The 22894-nt window shown below is 42.0% G+C and overlaps 2 protein-coding genes across 5 annotated transcripts in view; one reads left to right on the top strand and one right to left on the bottom strand.

Moving 5' to 3' along the window:
• The window catches only part of LRBA (LPS responsive beige-like anchor protein), a gene marked incomplete at its 5' end in the record, with an annotated part of 401371 nt that overhangs the window by 155743 nt on the left and 222734 nt on the right, over window positions 1-22894 (bottom strand). The gene's annotated exons all lie outside the window — the stretch shown is intronic.
• Window positions 20545-21624, top strand: MAB21L2 (mab-21 like 2; the record flags this gene model as incomplete). The annotated part of the gene is made up of 1 exon (XM_080632787.1): window positions 20545-21624. One exon carries the CDS (start codon window positions 20545-20547, stop codon window positions 21622-21624), a length of 1080 nt encoding a protein of 359 aa, XP_080488913.1.

Genomic DNA, 22894 nt, shown 5'->3' with positions numbered 1-22894 from the left:
ATGACTACATTTCCTAAGACTAAAAGCAGGCCACGGATCGAAGGAGGTACAGTACAGCGCTCTCTGGTCCGTGACAGCAAATTATCTTGCCATGGGAACTCATACAATTAATCTGTGTATCACACTTGCTCATCAGGCTTCAAGCCAAAGACCTGCAGAATAGGGAACAGAGTTACACTGGACAATCAAGTATTTGCCTCTTACCTAGAGTGAACCAGAATACCAAGTAGGAGATCATTTTTGCTTTCAAACTGTGTTATCTATACCAAAGAAACCATCTGATATGAAAGTAAACCAAATTCACATGCTCTTTAGTCATCCTTTCATATCACGGATGTTCACAGAAAATAGTAACTTAGTCTCTGTTGTATACATACGCATACTACACTAGCAATCCAGATAGAATTCACGCCGGTGTCCACTGAATCCAGCTATGAAACTTATTCAAGAATCCTGGGGGTCCAAATGTGCTTCCCACCACTCTACTGCATGCCAAACACTCCTCTTGGTTACTCCAGATCACTGGAAGTCATTTTTCAATCTGGAGGCTGACTGTCTATACATGATTTCCTGACATGTGTATAGGTAAAAATGATTCTCCCTTTTTCCATGCTCTATGCCTCAAGTTGCAGTCAATCAAGAGCCTGTAGTCATGAGAAAGAATCTTTCAGATTTAATTTCCGTGCAAATGGGACCTTCTATTTTATTTCTTCACCTCTACTTTTCCTACATGCACCTAACTGTATTTTCCATTCTGAACACTGTAAAGAAATGCTTTTATTTCTATTTTAACCTAGCCTGGATTGAGTTAAGGATGATTTCAAGATAATAGGATACATCAAGGCATTGCTCTCCCAGGAGCATAATACATCTGTAAACTAGGGTACTAGGGCACATTAGTGCATGCCTCAATTCTCCTCCATGTTCTCCAGAGTGTCCAAAGGGTGACAGAACACACGTCCAAAAAGCTGCAGGGGTTGAAAGCTTGTGTCATGGGGGTCAGAAGAAGAAGAAGAAGAATCTTTTAATAACTAGGGCCACTCAGAAGGGCTAACAGGAATGCTACAAAACAGACACAAAAGATCCTCACTGCCATTTGTAACACAAACCAATATGAAAAAATATTTCTGATATCCAAACCCTCATGTCTACAAAATACCTGTCAGGGAAAATAGACATTACTTTTCCAAGTGAAAAACCTGAACCTCTTCCTACAATCCAGAGGATGCACAGAAGAGCAACCCTTGTGAAAAGCAGACTGAGAGAATAATTTTCACAGCTCTTTAAGCAAACGTAAATTCAGGCTGTTGCAGTACCACACTTCCCAATCAAACATCTGCTACACTAAACACATCTTGCTCTAGCACAAACACCAGTTAACGCCATACAGAAAATTACTGCAGGATTTCAGTGAACTCAACCAGCTGAAAAATATCTCTGTTAGGGCAGGGGGATGCTTTTTTAAATGGATCAGGATGCTGAATTCATCAGGATACTGAACTAGCTCAGCACGTGTGAGCAGAGCTGGTACAATGGCAGAGTCACAGCAGGAATGGCAGGACCACAGCAGCTCAGACCAAACTCGCTCTGAGTTACCTGAGGGAGTATGTAGTCGTAAGTTCAATTTTACTACACACATACAATAACACACAAACAAAACAGGGGACCCCAAAGAGCTTGGTATTGTATAATGTTCCACCTATTCCTTTCTCACCAGTTACAGCAACTTCCCAGACTGACAGGACATAGCAAAAGAAATACCTTTTCTGTAATAAGTTTCTGAAGGCTGCAGGAAGGACAGAAAAAAAACATGCTATGGACCACCAGTTGTTGGTTAGTTTTTATTTTACACAAACACAAACAAAAAAGCTACAAAAGATCTCCCATTAATGAGGCTATTTAAATTATTTAAATAGATTGTTTACAATAATAATTAGAGAATCTCTTAACACTACACATGGAGAAACCAATTGTCTAATCATGTCTCTACAAAAGTGAGTCTAGTGCTAAGTATGTCAGGGTACAGAATTTTCACACATTCCACGACTGCTTTTTAATTGTTCTGTGCATCTCCCCATCATGAGGAATGCTCCTATTGCTACCTATGGAATTGAAAACTGCATAGTAAAGTCTATATGCCTTCTTTTTAAATGACATAAGAACCTGATATTTAATTAAAAAGAGTATAAAAGCATAAAAAGTGTAACAAATTTTTTAACAGCTCTTAAGGCATCCAGAATATCTGTTTTGTATTGCTGACTAATATTTTAACCACCACAAGGTGAAAGTGCAAGTTTAAGGGGCATGGAAGGTTATGCATGGTACATTAACCGTATTTTTCTGTGCAATCTACAATGCACCCATACAAATAAAAAATGTTTCCTTGGTGAAATAACCACTGCCCTTTCAACAGCATCAGGCAAGTAACTTCCAAGCAGGCATCTTCCTACTGGAGTGAAACACAGCTGCAGTAACCCCCTGCTATTCCCTAGAGATCAGAGTTTTCCAAGGTGCCATAAAGGAGAAGCACACAAATAATTTACCACAAGAAGATCAAACCAGTCTTCTAAGTGGGAAATGGCCTGTCTTGAGTTTCTGTGACTTATCCTAACTTACACACTGAGTTATTGTAACAACCCATCCATTCTGATTATGCAATATAGTTTGGTCCTGAGAAAGGGGATATGCAGGGAAAGATGCCTGCGGCCAAAGACTGACAAGATGTGCCTCACCAACAAAATTGCTATTCCTTCAGAAAAGTGACCAGCGTCTCCAGTAAGGTCTTCTAGGTACTACTCTAAAATGAAGAATGATCCACTTTTTACTAGAATTAAAAGTTCATCCTATGATCCAGAGTATGCCACATATGAATACACACAAGGTTCAAAAGATAGAGACATGCCCTTGTTTTATGTGTATATGCATAAATACGTAGATTTTATTAAATCAAGGCTATAATATGTATCATTTGCTCTCAGCAGAAATTTACAGGACTAAATTCTTTGCAAATACTTGTCAGATTTGGATAAATGTTTGAGATCCACCCTTGTATTTTTTCACTAGCCTACCTTCCTTCTGCAGTGAGGCATAAATTTTCTTTTAAATATACTGCACAGTAGTAAACACCGCTCGTGAATATAAGATTTATAGCACATTAACAAAATCATATAGGCTCACTGGCCTTAAATATATGAGGCACACAATTCCAGTTTTCATGACTACCTCAAAAGAGACCTAGAGTTGCCATGCAGCATGTTTAAATCTACAGACTATTTATACCTACACATCATTCACCGCTTACCTATCTCTAATTATTTATTTTCTCCAGTACAGGACAAACTCCTGGAAGATTAATTCTATACACTGGGAGTAATAATCACTTTATTAGTTTAGGATTAGGAAAAAAACCCCAAAGCAGTACTTACTGAAAGCATAGGATCTTAAAATCTGTTTTACATCAAAGAGAAATGAAAAACATTTAAGATTAAATATAATATCTAGAAACAGTAAAAGAGAGCCTAACTTCAAAAATATCTATAATCCAACCCCCAACAAGCAACTGAATAGTATTTGCAAATATCTTGACAAATACCCTTGAAAAACAAATACATGACACAACATACAAGTGAAGTGTAGAGATAATAAAATAAATCTGAAATATAATTTTTATACATATTTTTATATATATAATTTCATTGTTGGAATTGTGTATCAATTGAATTGTTATATTTCAATTCAAGTAGAAAGTGCTCATGAGAAACGTTACTTTTTATTAGTCAAATTCAACACTATGCAGACAAGAGGTTTCAAAGTAGTTTTTTAAAAGAATTAATGCCATCCACAAAAGAAGCGTTTGGATTAAAAAAATGCCTTGGTTTTCACTGTTTAGTTAAATTTTGGAGGTTATTGATCATTGCTTTCTATTACTGGCACAGCCCCCCGAAAGTGCAAGGTGATTCATACTTGAACCCAAGAGAGCAAAATAAAACAGAATATTTAAAATTACTCTTTTTTTAAAAAATACCACTAGTTTGCAAACATTTTTTTTTTTTTTTTTAAGCTTTGACTTGTTACCTTATTCCTGGCATAGCACAAAATAATAAATCTCACAATTAACATAGTAAGAAAATGGTTTCTTTCTGACTCTGCAAGATTCTTCTTCATTTTTTAATAATGTAAAACAACTCAGTTAAGCGAGTTACTGTGGATTTAAATCAGCACAAGTAAGATCAGAATCCAGACCAAGAGTAATGGGAGGCTAACTTTTAATCCTTTAAAGGTTTCCCCTGCATCATCAGAACTCTGCAAGTAAGGCAATTCTTCCTTAAGTGGGCAACCAAAGATACCTTGTTACAAGGAAAATCTTAGACAAAGCCAAACCAATCCCACTTTCACCAGCTTTTCCTGCACCTGCCTCAAGCATAAGACTAATTAGAGATATATTTGGGATAGATAAGGTAAGCCACCACATGCTGGTCTGACCAACTCTGGTTTGTTACAGTCATTACAAGCCAGAAAAAGTTAGAGAAGCCACACAGTTGTTCTCAACTGCACTGAATGCTAATTAAGTTTCCTGCACTAAAGAGTAATTTTCTATTTCAATTTATCTCCCAAATCAGAAGATCAATTTATTCCTACAGCTATAAGCACCAGTCAACATGCATTTTCCAACATGAAAACCTATTGGAAAATTGGCAACAGTTATAATTCTAGAATCCCTAACATACAGAAACCATCAAAAATCATTAAACAAAAGGTATCTTAGTCAAAAGCTGATAGACACTTTTTTCTCCACCAAGAGACTGAGGCAGACAACATTCCCAGCACCTCGAAGAAATCACATTTCAGGTTTACCTTCCAATATGGGAGAGCAGAGCAAGCTCACACATAACAGAAAAAAATCCTAGCACAACCAGGGGAGCCTGAAGATTTTCATTCTGCCTAATTCGTAGCAAAAGTGAAAAGGGAGGCCACAAAGCAGGTAACTCATCATTTGCCTTGATTTCGTATTTCCATGAAAATCTCTTTTTCTAAGAGTGCGGGTTATCACACCATTTGATCAGAATAAGACACCTAAACAACAGAAGATGTATTTCACTGGAAGATTAAGGAGTGGAAGACGAGAGTAAAAGCTATTTAAATCAGCACAGGAACAGAGTTTATAATCAGCCCTCAAACTTTCACATATCATCAATACAATTTTGGTAGGCAAGAAGATACCAAAAATAGCTAACAAGTTTCCAGACGTAAGTAATTTAAACAATTCTGAATTTATATAAGAGAATCAGTCCTCAATAAACCCATCTTTAAATTTTGCTGATTTACAACGCAAATTATAGTTAGAACTGAACACCAGCTCTCCAGTATCAAGTACTAAATGCAGTTTACTTTTCTGAAGAAATCCTTATCTTTCCAAAGACTTTGGACGCTGGACACAGGAATGAAAGTAGGTACGCCACTCTGGCATAAAAAGATGGCTACCAAGTATAAGTAACAATATACAAGGTATCTTATGCATGTACACAAATACATATAGCAACATGAAGATAAAATTGAATCACTGAGATCCAGCGTTCCTCAATTTTAACTTACATAATGTATGCATACACCGAATAGCTACAACGCCGCGTGGTATTTTACTTAGAAGCACTTGCTGAACACCAATAATGCGTTCATCTCTCTAGAGGGTTAACAAAGTGAAAACAACGGATGTTCCAAATAAACAAAAAGCTGTTCCATGCTGGCATAAATTTATATCAATTTTACCAATATTTTCATAAGAAAAAGGTAAAACTACACACTAGAGCCTCCTAAAAAACCACAGCATACAAGTTATTGCTTCAGCTTAATACAGATAAATACTTCCTCCAAAAAATTCTTATAATATATAACTTTCATATGTGTGTGTGTATATACATAAAAAATATATGCCTATTTAAATCCATCACTTTTAAATAGTAACTCTCTGGAAGAACGAAAATTATTTTTGTACATTGGTACATCATCTAACAAATGAAGTTGTGACTTCATTGGCAATCCTGATACAATCATTAAATAAAAATTATCATAATGCAACCTTCCATGCAGTAAAATTAGATAATGTACATAATATATTGCATCCTATTGATTCTGAAATGACATTGTGGAAGAGACTCATACTTTAGAATGCCACAGACTCTAAAAGATCTTACCCTTAATTATTTAGAGTAGCCAATATGTACTCATTTTTCCACGGAGTTTACTTATCAACATTCTTTATCTTAACATTACACTCTGAATTGTATAGAGTATTTTCACATTTGCAATATTTAACGCAGCATGCCTTGCTGCAAGAGACAAAAGGCAAGGATTCTGATTCTTAGTATGTACTTTGCAGAGAACACTGAATGTCTCTGAACACTTCCAAAACTGAAATGACATAAGTGGTAAGCTAATTTAGATTTATAGTATGGATGACTTTGCTTGGCTTGGGGATTTTGGTGGTTTGTTTTGGGGGTTGGTCGGTTGGTTTGTTTGGGTTTTTTTTGTTTCAAATACACTTAGTTAAATAATCCAATCATGTCTAAATACTCTGGGTTAATGGAAACTCTTTACTTAAAAATCTACTTGGATCAACATCTAACAGCACTCCGAGGTTTGTTCAGAATAAGATGACAAACACTGAAGATATGCTTGTGATTTCCTCCATTTCAGAAAAAGAACAACTTAGAGTGAATAAAGTGACAGCTTTTAAGTTTCAAGGGGGGGGGGGGGAGGAAAATATTTTACTTAAAAAAAATTAATGTTTCAGAAAAATCATAAACATGTCAAATCAGTATCCACCTTTCTATCAAGCAATACAAAAGATTAGTAAGGACTTCAGATTTCAGGTAGGCCAGTCTTTAATTGCCAGTTTCTTTGACAACACTGTATTAATTTCAGGTGTGCTTTAAGAATCAACATATCATGAATCTTCCTGACTAACATACACCATTTTGAAACAGCACAACAGTATAAAATATTATTTTGTCAAACGATGTTTTAACGAAACTCTGATTTTTTCAAGGTTGGGTTTGTTTTTTCGTTTGGTTTTTTTTTTTCTTTTCTCATAGTTTTTTTGCAATCAATTTTAACATACGTAAATAAATAAATAAATACATTCTTTGTAGCCTCCTGAAAGGGTTCAGGCAAAATGCTAAATTGAGTGCAATGTATCGCTAACATCTGCAACATGTTGATCATTTTACTCCCAAATCCTTCAAACATTTTCACATAAGAAAACCAGCTGATCCACAACTGCTTCCAGACTGGGCCTGAACAATTTGGCACAAACTTATATTCAGAAAAGTATTTTTTTGTGCTGTGCTATTACACTACAATTAGCTTCAGAAGTCCCCATATGATCTGCATTTTAGCATTCAGAATTTTGATTTTCTTTTTCTTTTTTACAGCCACACACATTGTCTTCATAAAAAGAATCCGGTTGAAAATTATCACTCTGCTAGTCTACACACTGTCAAAATGTGCTGAAACTCCATTTTATGTTGCCTGTATGAATTAACCATAATACCATAATTACCATAAGAAATTGTCTTTCAGGTACTAACACTATGAAGTACATGTCATCTTTTACTTACAAATTATAGACTGGTTTATAATGTAGAGAGCTTCAAATCAAAATGGAAGTATCAGGTCTCAAACAAGTTTGTTACAAAATAAATTAACACAGTAAGCCTAAACAGATACATGCTCCTACTCACAAGGTTTGGATCTTTTGCTTCATTCTGCATATTAAAATATATTCAGCATATTAAAATATAACATGCTTTCAGTGACTTAGATTAGCAAGATGATCAAAACAACTTCAAAGTGTACTGCATCAGGAATGTGCCACCAATCAGGCATTTTTTATTCAGGTGTATTTGATCACAGCAAATTGTAACTCTTTACACTCATTTTAAAACTCAACAAACTCTAGCTCTTAAGACTTTATTTACTAAAGCCATTTGTTCCTACACTGCTTGAAAATAACTTCATAAAGCTGATGTTCCAAACAAAGACCACACTTCCTGCTCTCATATGGAATCTGGAACACCATCAATGTTTTGTTCAGCTTGCATAAGTCACAACTGATTGGCCACAGTCCCTGTGGGCATGCCATTTCATCCAGACTGGACGGTTCATTAGTCATAATTACTATAACTGTACAGCAGAGACTGCAGTTTTATCTCATCATACATCTTTGATAAAGCTGCTTCTATTTCTGCTTCATCAGCATCTGAAGTTACATTATTGGAGCTTTTATTTTCCAATCTGTAATTAACATTGGTTGTTCTGCTTATGAAATGCGTACTAAAATTCAAGATAACATACAAAGTAAGGCCATGACGTGACCACCATTTGAACTTGTTGTTAAAAAACATGCAGCAGTTATTGCTACACTCTCTGAAATGACAGAGTCGCTGAGAAAATTTAACAAAGAAAATACCACCACCACCATTTGTGAGAGAATAAGACTTGGTTTCTAACACAAGAAAAATCTCCCAGTTCAGTATGAAGGTTAGATATGAGAAATTTCTGACAACTGCTGGGTTAATCAGCATTTTTCATGTAGCATTTATACAACTGCAGAAAAGTAAAGCTTGCAACATAAAGAACCACAGTGAAAACTGACAGCTAAAGCACTGTGCTACAGTTATTAAACAGATGCTAAAACACCTAAATCTAATAACAAATGTGAACGCAACCTTTAACAAAATGCATGTTAAACACATAAAAGTCACACATTAAGACATTTTCTTCTTGTGGTGCTTGTTGCTGATTTTTACATCTTATTGTGTGATAACTGGAAACACAAAGACTAGTAGTACCATCTGAATGTGCAACGCGTACCCGTGATAGGCCACATAAACAGTCATAATCGACAGTTACATGCAGGCACTGAGGCTGAAAAAATCCCAGAGTAATTAGTGTTGTCTGAATGCAATGACATCTGTTTTCTCATGGTCCTCTAGACTTGTCAGGCCAATAAGATGTATATGAAAAAATATGACAAGCACTGCAAATGCCCTTCTGAAAGGTCTCACTTTGGGAAAAGCCGAAGAAATGACACATGCCACCTCTTTTTTGCCGATATACCTAACAGCCAAAGCATCAAGATTTGAAAACATCTTTTGAGTCATTTCACATTTGACTATAAAAGGTTTATTCAGAACATAGTGCTGTGCTTAGGAAAGAATATATTGCAGCAGCTTTTGTTCTTTCAAGAAAGCAAGCTTCATTAACAGAAGAAGAATAAAATGTGGCTGCTTACTTCTGACTAGCATGCTTACATGTCTGTGCCATCTCTGTCTTCTATTTTAATTAGAGCAGATGATACTAGGCAGCACATAATACGCACGTGTATATCTGTATATATATTTATTATTATTTTGCTTAAAGAGTGAAACAAGAACAGTTTTGCAGTTGTGCTTTCTAGCACTGCAAAAACACCGCAGCCTTTTCATCTTAAGACCTGAGCTTTTGTTTTAGGATTCACAGCCTTTTTCTTTAATAGTGCCTATCCTCTGTTCTTTTTCTAGACTGTAGCATGTTTGAGCATGCGTTTTCTCCAAGAAAGACATTAGTCATCATTAACAGAAGCACTGACACCAAGTCTAAGTGCCTCTCCACAATGACCAAGCGGCAATCATCTTTCTCTTACCCTGTCACTGCTGATTAGGCTTTTCTTTCATGAAAATTTAATTTGTCGCCTTTCTGCAGCTCCTTTTTATGTTTCTGCAATAACACAACACGCCAGCAACACTAAAAATACAGTAGGAGATGCTGTACCTGTTTATAAGAAAAGATAAGATTTAGACTGCCTGGCTGTACTTTTTACCTAGTTTAACGGGGTGGGGGGGGAGGGCGGCAGGGAGGGAAAAGACCCTGCAAGATGTGGTAAACGAGGAGCTGCTGACAGAGGAAATACGCCCATTAAATACCGAAGGCCTCAAACAACATAGCACACCCTCAATCCAACAAATAGATTTTTTTCTCCTCTGGAAGATTGGTAGCCAGCTCCTCTTCCAAAGCACTGTTCAATAGGCAACATAACAATATGTACACAGATTTTTATAACCAATTAATTTTATAACTGCTTCAAATATACAGGTCCTCGGGTCTTTTAGCTTATGCAAATATTTATCACAGGATTTTGTAATCCAGTGATGAATTTCAACCTCACTTCTTGAGTCTGTGTCAACACTGGTCTTGCAGTTAAAAAGCCAGGCACGAATAAAATGGCTTTAGCTGCTACAGGCAGATGAAAAAGTTTCAGTCACGTATGACACTTTGCAGCTATTCAACATACAGAGTCTCAGATTCCTGCTCTGTGTAACATTACAAACATTGTTGAACAAGATACCATAGCAATGAGTTATTTTAAGGAAGTTTTTCAAAACATTTACTCTTCTGCTTTATTTCAATTTGTCTAAAGATTTTTTTTAATTATAAACATATGGTATTTTGTCAACATCTGTGCACAGCATAAAACCTGACTGAATTCCAGCTCCTGGAAAAATGCAGAAAACTTACATCCCTCAAACAAAGTAACAACATTAGAAAACTTCAGGAGATTCAGATTAAGGTACTTGAGTTAATTTAACTGATTTTCCATACAAGTGTATGCATATATATTAAAAAATCCAACAACCAACCCAAAACAACAAAACAAGCCATCACTTATTACAATTTTTATGTTCCCCCAATATCTTTCAGAATTTAATTAAGTGTAAAGCTAAAATTTGGATCTACCTCTATTAAATTCAGAAACCACAGCTAGTAAAATCCAAGTAATAAAAACTTTATTCAGCTTCCTGAAGTATTAGTACTCCACTACTGACCCGAAACAGCACTGGTAGTCAGAACAGAAACTGTATGGCTAGCACTTTGAGTTTATAAGAAAGTTTCAATATCTTTAAATAGTGTCCATATATGAAATTTAAGAAGAGGAAACTAGGAATTAAAAGTGGATTTTGAATGGCAGACTGTGATTGTTGTACTGCTATGGCAATATAACCTTGATTAAATGCAGAGTAATACTAAAGTAAAAACAAAACCCTGCCATGGTAACCTAAATTAACTACTGAACCAGACCATGTTTATATAGAAAGCTGGTGTTTTAAGCTATTCTACTCGATCCCAAGAAAAACTCTGACTTTCTAGAGGGCATAAAAAAATGTTAAGCTTCCTCTGCCGCACATCTACCATTGTTTAGTTCTCTATGCTCTTCTCGGCTCTTTGCCTGACAAGCTGGGAACGTGGATGCCAAGATCCTTGCTCCCCATCCATGTCAAGTTCAAGTACAGAAGTTTAGCTCTTTGACTCCCACCCCCACCTTAAGTCACTTGTCAGTAAAAGGTTGGGCAATTTATTGACCACTGCTGGATGCATACTGTCAGGGCTGAAGGAAATATGAGAGGGGGCTGTCGCTACTGTTCTGGAGCTCATTGGTAATGACATACCTGCCTCTGTCACCCATTACCCATACTACAAACTACTTAGACCTAACTGAAAAATCAATAGCCTACTTGCACTGGTTCCTGTGGCTGCCTTCTTTGATTGTCAGCTCCTGTCTAGGGTCAGCACTTACATGAAAGGGGCTGTGACTGCCTGATGCTTTCAGGACAACCTAACGATATGAAACTAGCCAACAGAACAGTAAATTCTGTCCCCCTGCCCTCCTCATCAATTAGGCTTTGACTAGGCTTGCCTGTAGAAACCTGACCTTTTAAGTTTAGGTGAATATGGAACTAGCTGAACACGTCATTGCCCTCAGCACTGAGCCAGGAAATACACTGACAGGTTAAACAAAACAGAAGGTTGTAACTGTCATAATTTGCATTGCACTTTCACGCCAACAAGGGTGTTATCAGTGGGGGCAAGCCCTGGAACACACAACGCAAGCACCCTAAGTCACTCTCCTCATAAATTTTCAAGTGAAGGGAGATAAAACATAAATTCACAAATGACCGCACATTTCAAGTCCCACTTTCTTTCAAGTTCGCACTCTGGAAACCCCCAAAGTACATATAAACAATTCCCCTTCATAAGCGTGCTGGCACTCAGATGCCAGTTAGAATGAACTTCCAAGATAAGATGATGAATGGGGAAAAGCTACCTGCCTATACCTCTTAAGGGCTCTCATATTAGGCTTATTCTCCATTGCATATTTATATGCATGAATACTAATCACTACTGGATTATGCACACCTGTACTTCGGAGCAGCAGGTAGGCATAAATAATTTAAAAATCCCCAGAGAGCCCTAGCTGAATAGTACTCACTCATACATCCTGTGTCTTGGAAGTCCATTAGCAACATCTGAATGTCCCTGTGACTACAACCAAATGATAAATGTTACATTTTAGTGCATCTGCCCTCCTTCAAAGAATATTGACAGCCATGAGGCAAAGAACTAAAGCAAGAAATGTCAGACCTGAAGTAAAGGCTGAACTATATCCTGAAGCTGAATACGATAGCTTTAGTAACTATATATAGATTTAAAAAACAACTTAATAGCTGAATGTCTTGCTCCTTCTTTCCTCCAAAGTAATTACATAGATTAAACTCAAATTAAAATATTTTTTAAATCCTCTGATTAGTGCTTCTTTCTTACATAGCAACTTTCAAGCAATGGCAGTTTTACGTCCTCCTTCTTCCATAGCCCTGCCATCCTCAACATAAGCATTACTGGGAAATACAGACAGCATGTGTAATCAAAACAATTTATACCATTTGAACACTCCAGCTTCTTCATGCTGTGAAAGGACTGGCTTTCTGTACAAACTACAATTATTATTTTTTTTTAACTCTGAGAATGCTAGGAATTTTCAGTGCACTTTATTCAGTGCATACAGTTAGGAACTTTTACTGTAAACATACAAACTACTCCTGGAAATCCCAGGCAAGATTCGGAGCAATAATTTACCTAATGCTTTTTACCCTACAGCTGAACCTTTTTAACTCCTGCACACTTAATATCCTTCTTAGACAAAAGCATGCACTGCCAGATATAGAATGAACTCTTACACAAATAAGTGATAGGAAAACTGCTGCCGTTTCATTTTCAAAGTCTAAGATTTGGTTTCAAACTTCTAGATACCCCCATAAGCTTTTCTTCTGAACACCTCCTCAATATATGCCAGTCACTGCATTTAGCTTATTTCAAATGCACTTTCAGAAATCAGGAGTAAGAAAACAGCTAAATTACAAAAAGACAAAAAAAAAACAATTAAAGCTTCAGATAATATGTTAAACTGCAACAGTATTCGTTATACTGCAACACTCAGTTGTTCAAAATATACGTAAGATGGAACAGATGCAGAAAAGACTCCTTGAAAATAAAAGAACTGCATTAAAACACTTTTAAGTAAACAGAACAGCAGTTAGAATTAATATTGTACACCAAACAAGCTACAGAGCAAACACCAGTTAAAAATGGTAGACCTAATTGAGTCTGGATGGACCCCTTTACAGACTTAATGCAATGATTAACTATGCATCTGGTAGCATGTCAAGTCCTTTTTGTGTGCCTATCTGATAGTGAAGTGAAAGGGCATGGACAGTGTCCAGTCCCAGCAAGCAAATCATTTGGAAGCAGTCATAGCCATAGATCAAAGATTTTTCACTCTATCCAAAGTCTATTTAAACCCACCAACCTAGCTCCTTGTTGCAGACAAAACCAGTTAGAAAATAAGAAAAGACTCCTTGAGATCCAAAGATAATAAAGGAAGATAGAAGTAGAAAATGAAGAAAAGAAACAGACTGGCAGAACCTTGATTTCAATAGGCCAAGACAGCTGTTTTACATCCTAGTTTTATTTCAGATGCTTAAAGAAAAAAGAACAATTTCCATCCCTTAGATCACTGAATATTATTTCAATTAAACTATGCAGATGGCTTCTATACATTATTTGAGCCAATACAGTTTCCCCTTTCCAGCTGTGGGAGATGGTACCTTGAACTATTTTGCACACAGGTTTTACCTAATTCGTAAGAACTAAAAAGAGCAGCATTATTATCATGAAGAAATTATTTTGAAATAAGATATGCATAGCAAGATATAAAATAGGAATAGCTATGATTTGATTCTCTCATTAGAAGTAGCAACAAAACCCCTGCAATTATTTTATAACTAGTAATACACTACTTTTATGTCAATGCAGTACTTTCAAAGGATAGAAATTTAATACTATGAAGTACAATACACAGAAAAGTAGAGGGCTCTAACTGTGCATTTAAACTCTGTTATATCAGAATGAGGGAACAATTAGAAGACTGTTCAAACAGGATTTTTCTTCTTATTATTCTTATTATTAAATTAAAATTTTGATCCAAAGTCAAAACAAAATCATCTTATAAAACGGGGAGGAGAGTGCAAGCAAGCAACTCGATATATTCCATGCTGGTCACCAGTGCTATTGAGAAGATTGAGCCCCCTCTGTTCCCTCCTCCACACCCATTTCCTTTAGAAACTGCGCTCACAGAAACCTACTGAAAGGTTGTAACTTGTACAGTGGTTGGTGAGGAGCAGAGGATTTCAAATAGTTCTATGTGGTATTTAAGAAAGTACTTTTTAAAATGTAAGCATACAGATGAGAAGCTTGCACTTCTGGAGCTAGAAATTACATTTCTGAAGGGTATAGCTTAGAGAATTCTAAGTTAATTATAAATATGCTTCATCTTTACTAGCTGCATTAAGGTTTTGATCTTTAAAATAATCATTGAACCAATAAAACCATGAAGGCTATTATTGGCACAATTATTTATGCCTATGCATAGATATGTGAACACTTAAGACAATACGAATAGCAACCATCCCGCTGCTAAAAACAAAAGTTGCAGCTAAACGCCTTTAAATTGATAGTTACTGAATTCCAGAAATTTGACTTTGCTTAAATATCTTCATAATTTTTGTATTTTCAAAAGAAATGTTGGTTTAGCCTCACAACATTTTTAAGAACCAGACAAGACATAATCTGTGTACCCCTCCTCACATTTTTCTCAAGCAAATAAGTGTTATTGCATTCAACTGGAGGTCGAGATAACAAAATCTAAGAATGCTATGTAGTCTCCTATTTTTAAAAAAATAAATTATGTTATTAATGTAATTAATCAATTACTGTGAATGAAGTCCAGCCAACACATGCAAATTTGGTTCTTTCTGGTGGATAAAATAGCATGCATCCACCTCAACTGCATCCAAACAGAACAAAAGGCCCACAAGAAGTTTCAACAAGAGAAAAATACTACGACGGCACTAGAAATGCTCTTTTCCAGTGCACGTGTCCCATTTTCCCTAATTGCTAACTTACTGAACACAAACTTACAAATCAGTATTTAGCACCCAAAGCAATCTTACAGCAAATAGATGTCACAGTTATGAGAAAAGAGAAGATGCCACCTTTAGTACAAGATCCAAAGCATTAGAGAAAGCCTTCAGCTGCAGGTTGCTGGTGGCTAAGCACCAGAATATGGACATGTTCACATTTTAAGACTCAATAGGAAAGTAAAAATTAGGTACCCTGCCCTTTCCTGCTGCAGTAATGAAAGCTAAGGGAGACTTAGGAACATGTATAAATTAATTATCATACTACTGAATCTTCACAGAAAAAAAGCACAAGATTAATGCAACACTCTTAACAGATGAGATGCATTAACGGCACATGTGGAAATTAAACCATCTTTTCTCCCCCAGTGTGTGCTACCAACTAGTTTCATAAACACAGTCCTTAGAACAGGTCAGCGGATAGTAAAGCCAAACCACAACTTTCAAGAAGAGGTACACACTATACCATAGAAAGTAAACAGAATTTTATCTGTCAAACTCACAGCAGCATTTACTGTAAGTATTAACCCAGTTCTGCTGTGGAGAAACACAACATGCATTACTGACTCATTTCTTTTCAAATTCATACATTCCCTGCAGCAGTTCAAGCTCCATCAGCAGTGCAGGAATGTATGAAAATGACAGGCAAAGGGCACTAGCTCTTTTCCCATACTGTTCTGCTATAAATGGAAGCAGAGTCCTACAAAGCACTTAAAGCTTAGAATGCTTGAAGACTGGTCTCCAGGGAGAAAAAATAAATAAAAACTACGATGTTAGGTTCCATGAGCAGACTAATTATTCTGTTTTCCGCAAAACTGTTTCCCTTAAATGAGAGAGAGAAAACCAGCTACTAGACAGTAATGAAACACTAGCTGGATCTCATCTACAAAGGTACCATGAACAAAGCGCATATGTACACATACATATTTCATAAGGTATTCATAAAAATACTTCTTATTCCTTTTGCGAGCACCTGTTCCTGCATTCACTTTTCCCCCTCAGTGAGAGAAAACGGGGAGAAGAAGGGCAGATTTGGCAGAAATTCTTTAATAGACTCAAGTTACTTTGATTAAACTTTGATTTGCTTTTAAAACTAGACCTTGTATCAGTAGCATGTTATAGAAAGTTTAAAATACACCGTTGAGAATAAAAAAGCACTGAAATAGCTAATATATGCCATTAACAAGCTAGTTAGACAAGCAAATGCATGTATGCTGTATCACACACAATACAGTAAGAAACTTGCATGTTTCTTGCTGAAACTCCGAGTTGATTTCCAGATTTTTTCTGTTGCTGGCTTTTAAGGGTTAATACAAATAAACAGGATTCTCGGGGGGAGATGGAACACAAACAAAACAGGCTGCGCGCATTCACTAGCAGCCCTTCGCCGACCTCGCCGGGCGGGAACCCCATTGCCCGCCCGTGTGCGCCCGGCGGGAGCGCGGGGCTGCCCATAGCATTGGGAGGAGGGCCCGGGGGGGGAGCGAGGCCAACGACTCCGCACACACCCGGTCCCCTGGACTGGGAAGTGCCTTTTCACAGCAGCCCTTGCTAACAAATCGCTATTGCTCCAGGCAGCGGCATGCTGATGTTGGCACTGCTTAAACCAAACAAACACGATGTTTAACAGTCAAATAAAGTGTCCCGCAGCCTCCCTAATGAATTTGTCAAGGCCCATCAGACCACCCCCGCCCCTGCCTCATTAATTCAAGTATGATGAGGCGGATTATAACGAGAGAATACAGATCAATCGGTCTGAAGACTTAAGTGGCTTTTAGCCCGGAGAGTTCCGCTCTCTGCAGCACACACTCGCACACGGTCCTTTTAATGGAATACAGTATCTCCTGCTGCTGGAGGGGCTGCCACTTCGTTTTATACACCATCAAGGAGCTGCTGATGGACTTCTACGCTAACATACATAAAAGCAGAGGTGACAAGGGCTCTTCAATTATACCCTCCTCGGATCCTGTTCTCCTTCAATTATTCATCCCGGCGAGAGCAAATTCCGCCACAGATGAAGCTAGTCTTAATGCAGTACGGCCACAAACGCCCAGACGCAGGAGAGAAGGGTTTCACGTGCATTATTTGCTGGAAGTGTTTAAGTTTATTGCTCAAATGATGTTTCTAATTAGCGCTGGGGCAATAAATTAAAGTCGGCTTTTGTTTCCCTGATTTATTATTTACTAGGGCTTCAACCTCAGACGGGAAAATTGGTAATGAATTGTTTTAAATCTGAACACTAGTAACGCTCCATCATTAGTCACCTTACCGGGGGGAGTGGGAGGGGAATCGTTCCCTCCTTGTACTTTTACCCTGAAAACACGAACGCGCGTCCCCCCACCCTTGCCCGGGCCGCCTGACGGCTCCGGCATCTCCTCCGCGCCCCGGCCGCGGAAAACCCCAGCTCTCTGCTAGAGGCGAAACCCCGCAGAGATTTTTCACCGCCCGCCGCTGCTCGGCGGGTCCGTGGTCGTTCTGACCCCCCCCTGCTTCGCCCGACCGCGGGCAAGCGCCAGCTCGGCTGCGAGCTCGCTCCGGGAGCTCCGGCGGGTCATGTGAGAGGGATCCCCAGCCCTCACTACTCCGCTTGCGGGAGGGCATCCGGAGACGAGGCGCAGGACCCTCGCAGCTCCACACGGCCAGCCGAGCCCTCGGAGAGATGCTCCTCGCAGGCAAAGGGGGTCCCCAGGGCAGAGTCCGCAGACACCGCGCCCCGGGGCGGACTGCCCCACTGTAGCCCCGGGATGCCTACAGACCGTGAGAGCGGCACAGCCCTTGGCGCAGCCTGGCCCCTCTTCCCTACCTCTCCGAGGCTGCTGTCCTCGGAGCCTTCCTGCTCTGGGCTCGTCTCCCTCCTAACTGGGCCGGGCCCGACGGAGACACCTGACACCCTCGCCCGCCCGTGAGCCGCGGAGCACCGGGCACCCCGGCCCGCCGGCCAGGCGCGACAGCCCCCGCCCAGCCCCGGGCGCAGACTGGCACCGGGTAAAGCAGCCAGCTGACCCTCGCGGCGGGGAGAACGGAGCCCCACGGGCGCCGGGCAGGTCTGTACTTACTACTTCCAGCGCGCAGCGGTACGGCCAGCACAAGACATGTTTCTAATTTAAATGCATACAGAAAACAGACGGCGATATTTTCTTTCTTAAAATCAGCCAGCTGCAGCGAGAAGAGGAAAGAACAAGAAACTGAGCCCCACCGCTGCGAGCTGGTTAAAGCCAGGCTCCGCAAGGAGGAGCGCAGCGCGTGTGAACGGCCCCGCCGGACTCCCACGGCCTTGGCCGGGCTGCAGGAACTCGCGGTGGGACTGCGCCGGGTCCGGCTCCGCCGCCTGCTCCGTGCCCCGCCACCCTGGGGCTCCTCGGCCCTCCCGTCGGTACCCACTGCGGGGCTGCACGGCCCAGGGGAGGGCAACCGCTGCAGGAAAACGCACCCCGGGCCCCAGCGCAGCAGCGGTGGACATCGCCTTTCTCCCCTGCAGGAGAGGCACTTGTGTTGTTTGGCAGGAGGTACTGCGGCGGTGAGAGCAGAGCGGGCGAGCTACGCTTTCCGAGCTGACATAACTACGGTTTTACTTCTGAATCATTCAATATTCTTATTAATTCAGACTTGCATAAAATATCGTTTCCTTTCGAATAACTCAATCCTGCGCTTTAGGAGGATGAACAGAACTTTATGGCACCAGATTTATCTAAATTAACGTGACTACGGCCTTGACTGCGAGCAGTAAAACTAAGGTGTGCAATTCCGCTCCGGTGACGGTCTCACTTTCGCTGCCGCAGCCCGGCATTAGCGAAATAAGATTGATGCCTGCGGCGAAGCACCGGCACGCCTTTCTCTCTCCCTTCCCCTCTCGCACAGGCACCGCCGCTGGGCCTCCCCGCAGAGAGCGGCGGGAGCAGCAAGCTACCTTCGCCCGTGACGGCGAAGTTGCCGCTTTCTCCCACCCGTCGCAGGGCGCTCGCAGCCCTGCGCGCACACACACACACACCACCGGTCAGCCCCGGCACGAAGCTGGCAGGCAGGCAAGACACCACGACCCCGCCGCCACCGGGGAAGGAAGCAGGAGTGAACGCGCGGGAGCGTGTGCGCGCCCCCGTCGCCCGCCGCGATTGGCCGCGGCGCTGACAGCTCGGCGGCGATTGTAGGAGGCGGGGCTCCGCCCCCCGGCCGGGCCCCGGCCCCATTCATAAACTACAGGGCCCAGCGGCACTGCCGGAGAGAGACGGGCACACGGCGAGGAGAGTGAGAGCCTCGGCGCGCACTTCCAGGGGTGGGGAGGGGGAGGAGAAGCCATCCCGGGCGCAGCAGCTACGCCCTCCTCCCACTCAGGATAAAACACAGTCTGTGCAAAGAAAAACAAACCAACTCTTATCTATATCTATCTACATATATATATCTCAAAGCAACCTATATAGAGCTGCAGGACAGGAATGAGAGATCACAGACCAAGTGCACACGTCTGCGTGTAAAGATAGAGAAAGCCACAGAGCCGGGTTCAGACAACGCCTCCAGCAGGAAAAGGGAAATCAACAACACCCCCTGACAGTCTGAGCGAGCGGCAGCCAAACTCATGCACATCTCTGGCGGTACCACGGACTGAAAGAGAGAGAGAGAGGCAGGCAGGCAGGCAGACAGACAGACAGACAGAGTTCACTCTTCCGCTCTGGGCATTGCTCGCATTCTTCTCCTCTTCTAGTATCGTGTGCGGTTTTAAACTTCGCCGCCGACCGGCTTTGCTGCGGGGACCTTCTGCGAGTCCGGGGAAGTTTGTTCGGGTGTTGGTGGTTTTTTTGCTTTCCATGAACTACTGAAACAGTATTTTTGTCGCTGCCCGGGGCGGTGGGCGCCGGACCGCAGAGACAGCGCAGACCTCCCTGCCCCCGCCGCCACTCAAACCTTGGCGCTCCGAGAGCTCGCGGGGGCTGCCCGCTGCTCCGGCACCGCTGCCCAGCCCGCGCCGTCCCGCTCTCTGCGGCTCGCACTTCTCATCGTCGCCGTCTTCGCTCCTTTGTGTTTCGTCGTCCGCTCCGGTTTCGTTAATCGCTCTCACCGGCGCGCCGCTGCCGCCTTCTTCCCGGAGGGGGTGGGGGTCTGCGATTTGGCCGGTGCCCTCCGCAAAGCTGCAGCCACCGCTAAAGCATTGGATCCCTCAACGTACTGCGAGAGCCCGGTGTACAGCCCGGACCTGTGCCCCAACATGATCGCCGCGCAGGCCAAGCTGGTCTACCAGCTCAACAAATACTACACAGAGCGGTGCCAGGCCCGCAAGGCGGCCATCGCCAAGACCATCCGGGAGGTGTGCAAGGTCGTGTCGGACGTGTTGAAGGAGGTGGAAGTGCAGGAGCCGCGCTTCATCAGCTCTCTGAGCGAGATAGACGCCCGCTACGAGGGGCTAGAGGTGATCTCGCCCACCGAGTTCGAGGTGGTGCTCTACCTCAACCAGATGGGCGTCTTCAACTTCGTGGACGACGGCTCCCTGCCGGGCTGCGCCGTGCTGAAGCTGAGCGACGGTCGCAAGCGCAGCATGTCCCTCTGGGTGGAGTTCATCACCGCCTCGGGCTACCTGTCCGCCCGCAAGATCCGCTCCCGCTTCCAGACACTGGTGGCCCAGGCCGTGGACAAGTGCAGCTACCGGGACGTGGTGAAGATGATCGCGGACACCAGCGAGGTGAAGCTCCGCATCCGGGAGCGGTACGTGGTGCAGATCACGCCCGCCTTCAAGTGCACCGGGATCTGGCCGCGAAGCGCGGCGCAGTGGCCCATGCCGCACATCCCCTGGCCCGGCCCCAACCGGGTGGCGGAGGTGAAGGCAGAGGGCTTCAACCTGCTCTCCAAGGAGTGCTACTCGCTGACGGGCAAGCAGAGCTCGGCCGAGAGCGATGCCTGGGTGCTGCAGTTCGGCGAGGCCGAGAACCGGCTGCTGATGGGCGGCTGCCGGAACAAGTGCCTCTCGGTGCTGAAGACGCTGCGCGACCGGCATTTGGAGCTCCCCGGGCAGCCCCTCAACAACTACCACATGAAGACGCTGCTGCTGTACGAGTGCGAGAAACACCCGCGGGAGACCGACTGGGACGAGGCGTGCCTGGGCGACCGGCTCAATGGCATCCTCCTGCAGCTCATCTCCTGCCTGCAGTGCCGGCGCTGCCCCCACTACTTCCTGCCCAACCTAGACCTTTTTCAGGGCAAACCCCACTCGGCCCTGGAAAGCGCTGCCAAACAGACCTGGAGGCTAGCCAGAGAAATCCTCACCAATCCCAAAAGCCTCGACAAGCTATAGGGTTCACACCCCCGCCGGCAAAACTCGCCCTCCGCAAACAACGACGGCGCCTAAAAACTTTCTATTTAACTCAAACGACGACGGGAAAAGGCAGCGAACGAAGCGCGCCCACCTGCAGCTCGGCCTTTAAGAACTCGCAGACGGGTTTCCCGGCGTAAATAAACTCTCGCCGCCTTGCACGGAAGAAGGGAAGAGCCTCCTCTCCCGCCCTCCTATGTGAATTTTTAAAAAGTCACAAAAAGAAGCAATCGGACTTTTGCAACTCCCAAACGAAACCCGAAAGGTACATTTTCCAATCCATGTATAGTCCTTTTCTTATGCTCTCTTGTTTGCCTGAATGTTGTCACCAAGTGAAAAATTATTTAACTATATGTACAAATATCCCTTAAAAGAAAAAAAAAAAGAAGAAAAGTTTTACTGATGTTAAATGTATTTCGGTGCCAAAGTCAGATTATGTGCCCCACAACTGACTTGTTGCAAATAGTAATAAAAATATTACTTTAACTTTAAGACGACTTTTCGTGAATGGTTTTAAAATTCAGGCAAGTAGACTCTTCCTGAACCTCCGAAAAAAAAGTCTTCAAAAGAAATGGAAACACCCGATGTAAAGTTAGTCTAAGTGCAACACCCAGCCAAAGCCTTAGTTTGGCATATTCTAAACTTCCCTCTAGTTTTTATTAAAACAGTGCGTCTAACAAAACAATAATCTTATCTATTCTGTAGTTTGGCTGTGACAACATCTGCTCTATTTCTATGACTTTAAGCTTCCCCTCTAAATCTTGGAAACATGTGGAGCGTCTCACAGCAGCTCCTCAGAACTGAGGCAGAATTAGAGCCTGCCATCTCCTACCCTCTGCTCGTTAGCTTTGGGTTTGGGGGTTTTTTTCTTACAGTTTTCTTTAGTGTTTGGTTGTTTAGGTTTTTTGGTTGTTTGTTTGTTTTTTTTTTCCTCTCCCCGCCCCACGATAAACCTCAAGCGCTTGTATTTTGTTTTAAAAATCCATCGCTAATTTGCTTTCGCTACCCAGACTGAACGCGCTCTCCATCCATTTGACTTTGACAAGAAGGAAGTATAGATCTACCCTGAATAATTAATGCACTTTACAGCAACCAGTCGATATTTTTTTTAAACAAACATTTGTTTTCCCCAGATTTTTAAGTACAGCATAAAACCGCGTAGCCGGAGAAGTACATAAACCGTAAGGGAAGCACTCGACCTCACTTCCCCGCCCAAGCCCCGAGTCCCCAGCCTCGTATTTCGTGCCGTAGC

The sequence above is a fragment of the Psittacula echo genome (assembly GCF_963264785.1).
Source record: "Psittacula echo genome assembly, chromosome: 1".
NCBI lineage: Eukaryota > Metazoa > Chordata > Aves > Psittaciformes > Psittacidae > Psittacula > Psittacula echo.
Note: the sequence above shows the minus strand (reverse complement) of the source record. Positions and strands in the feature narration are given on the sequence as shown.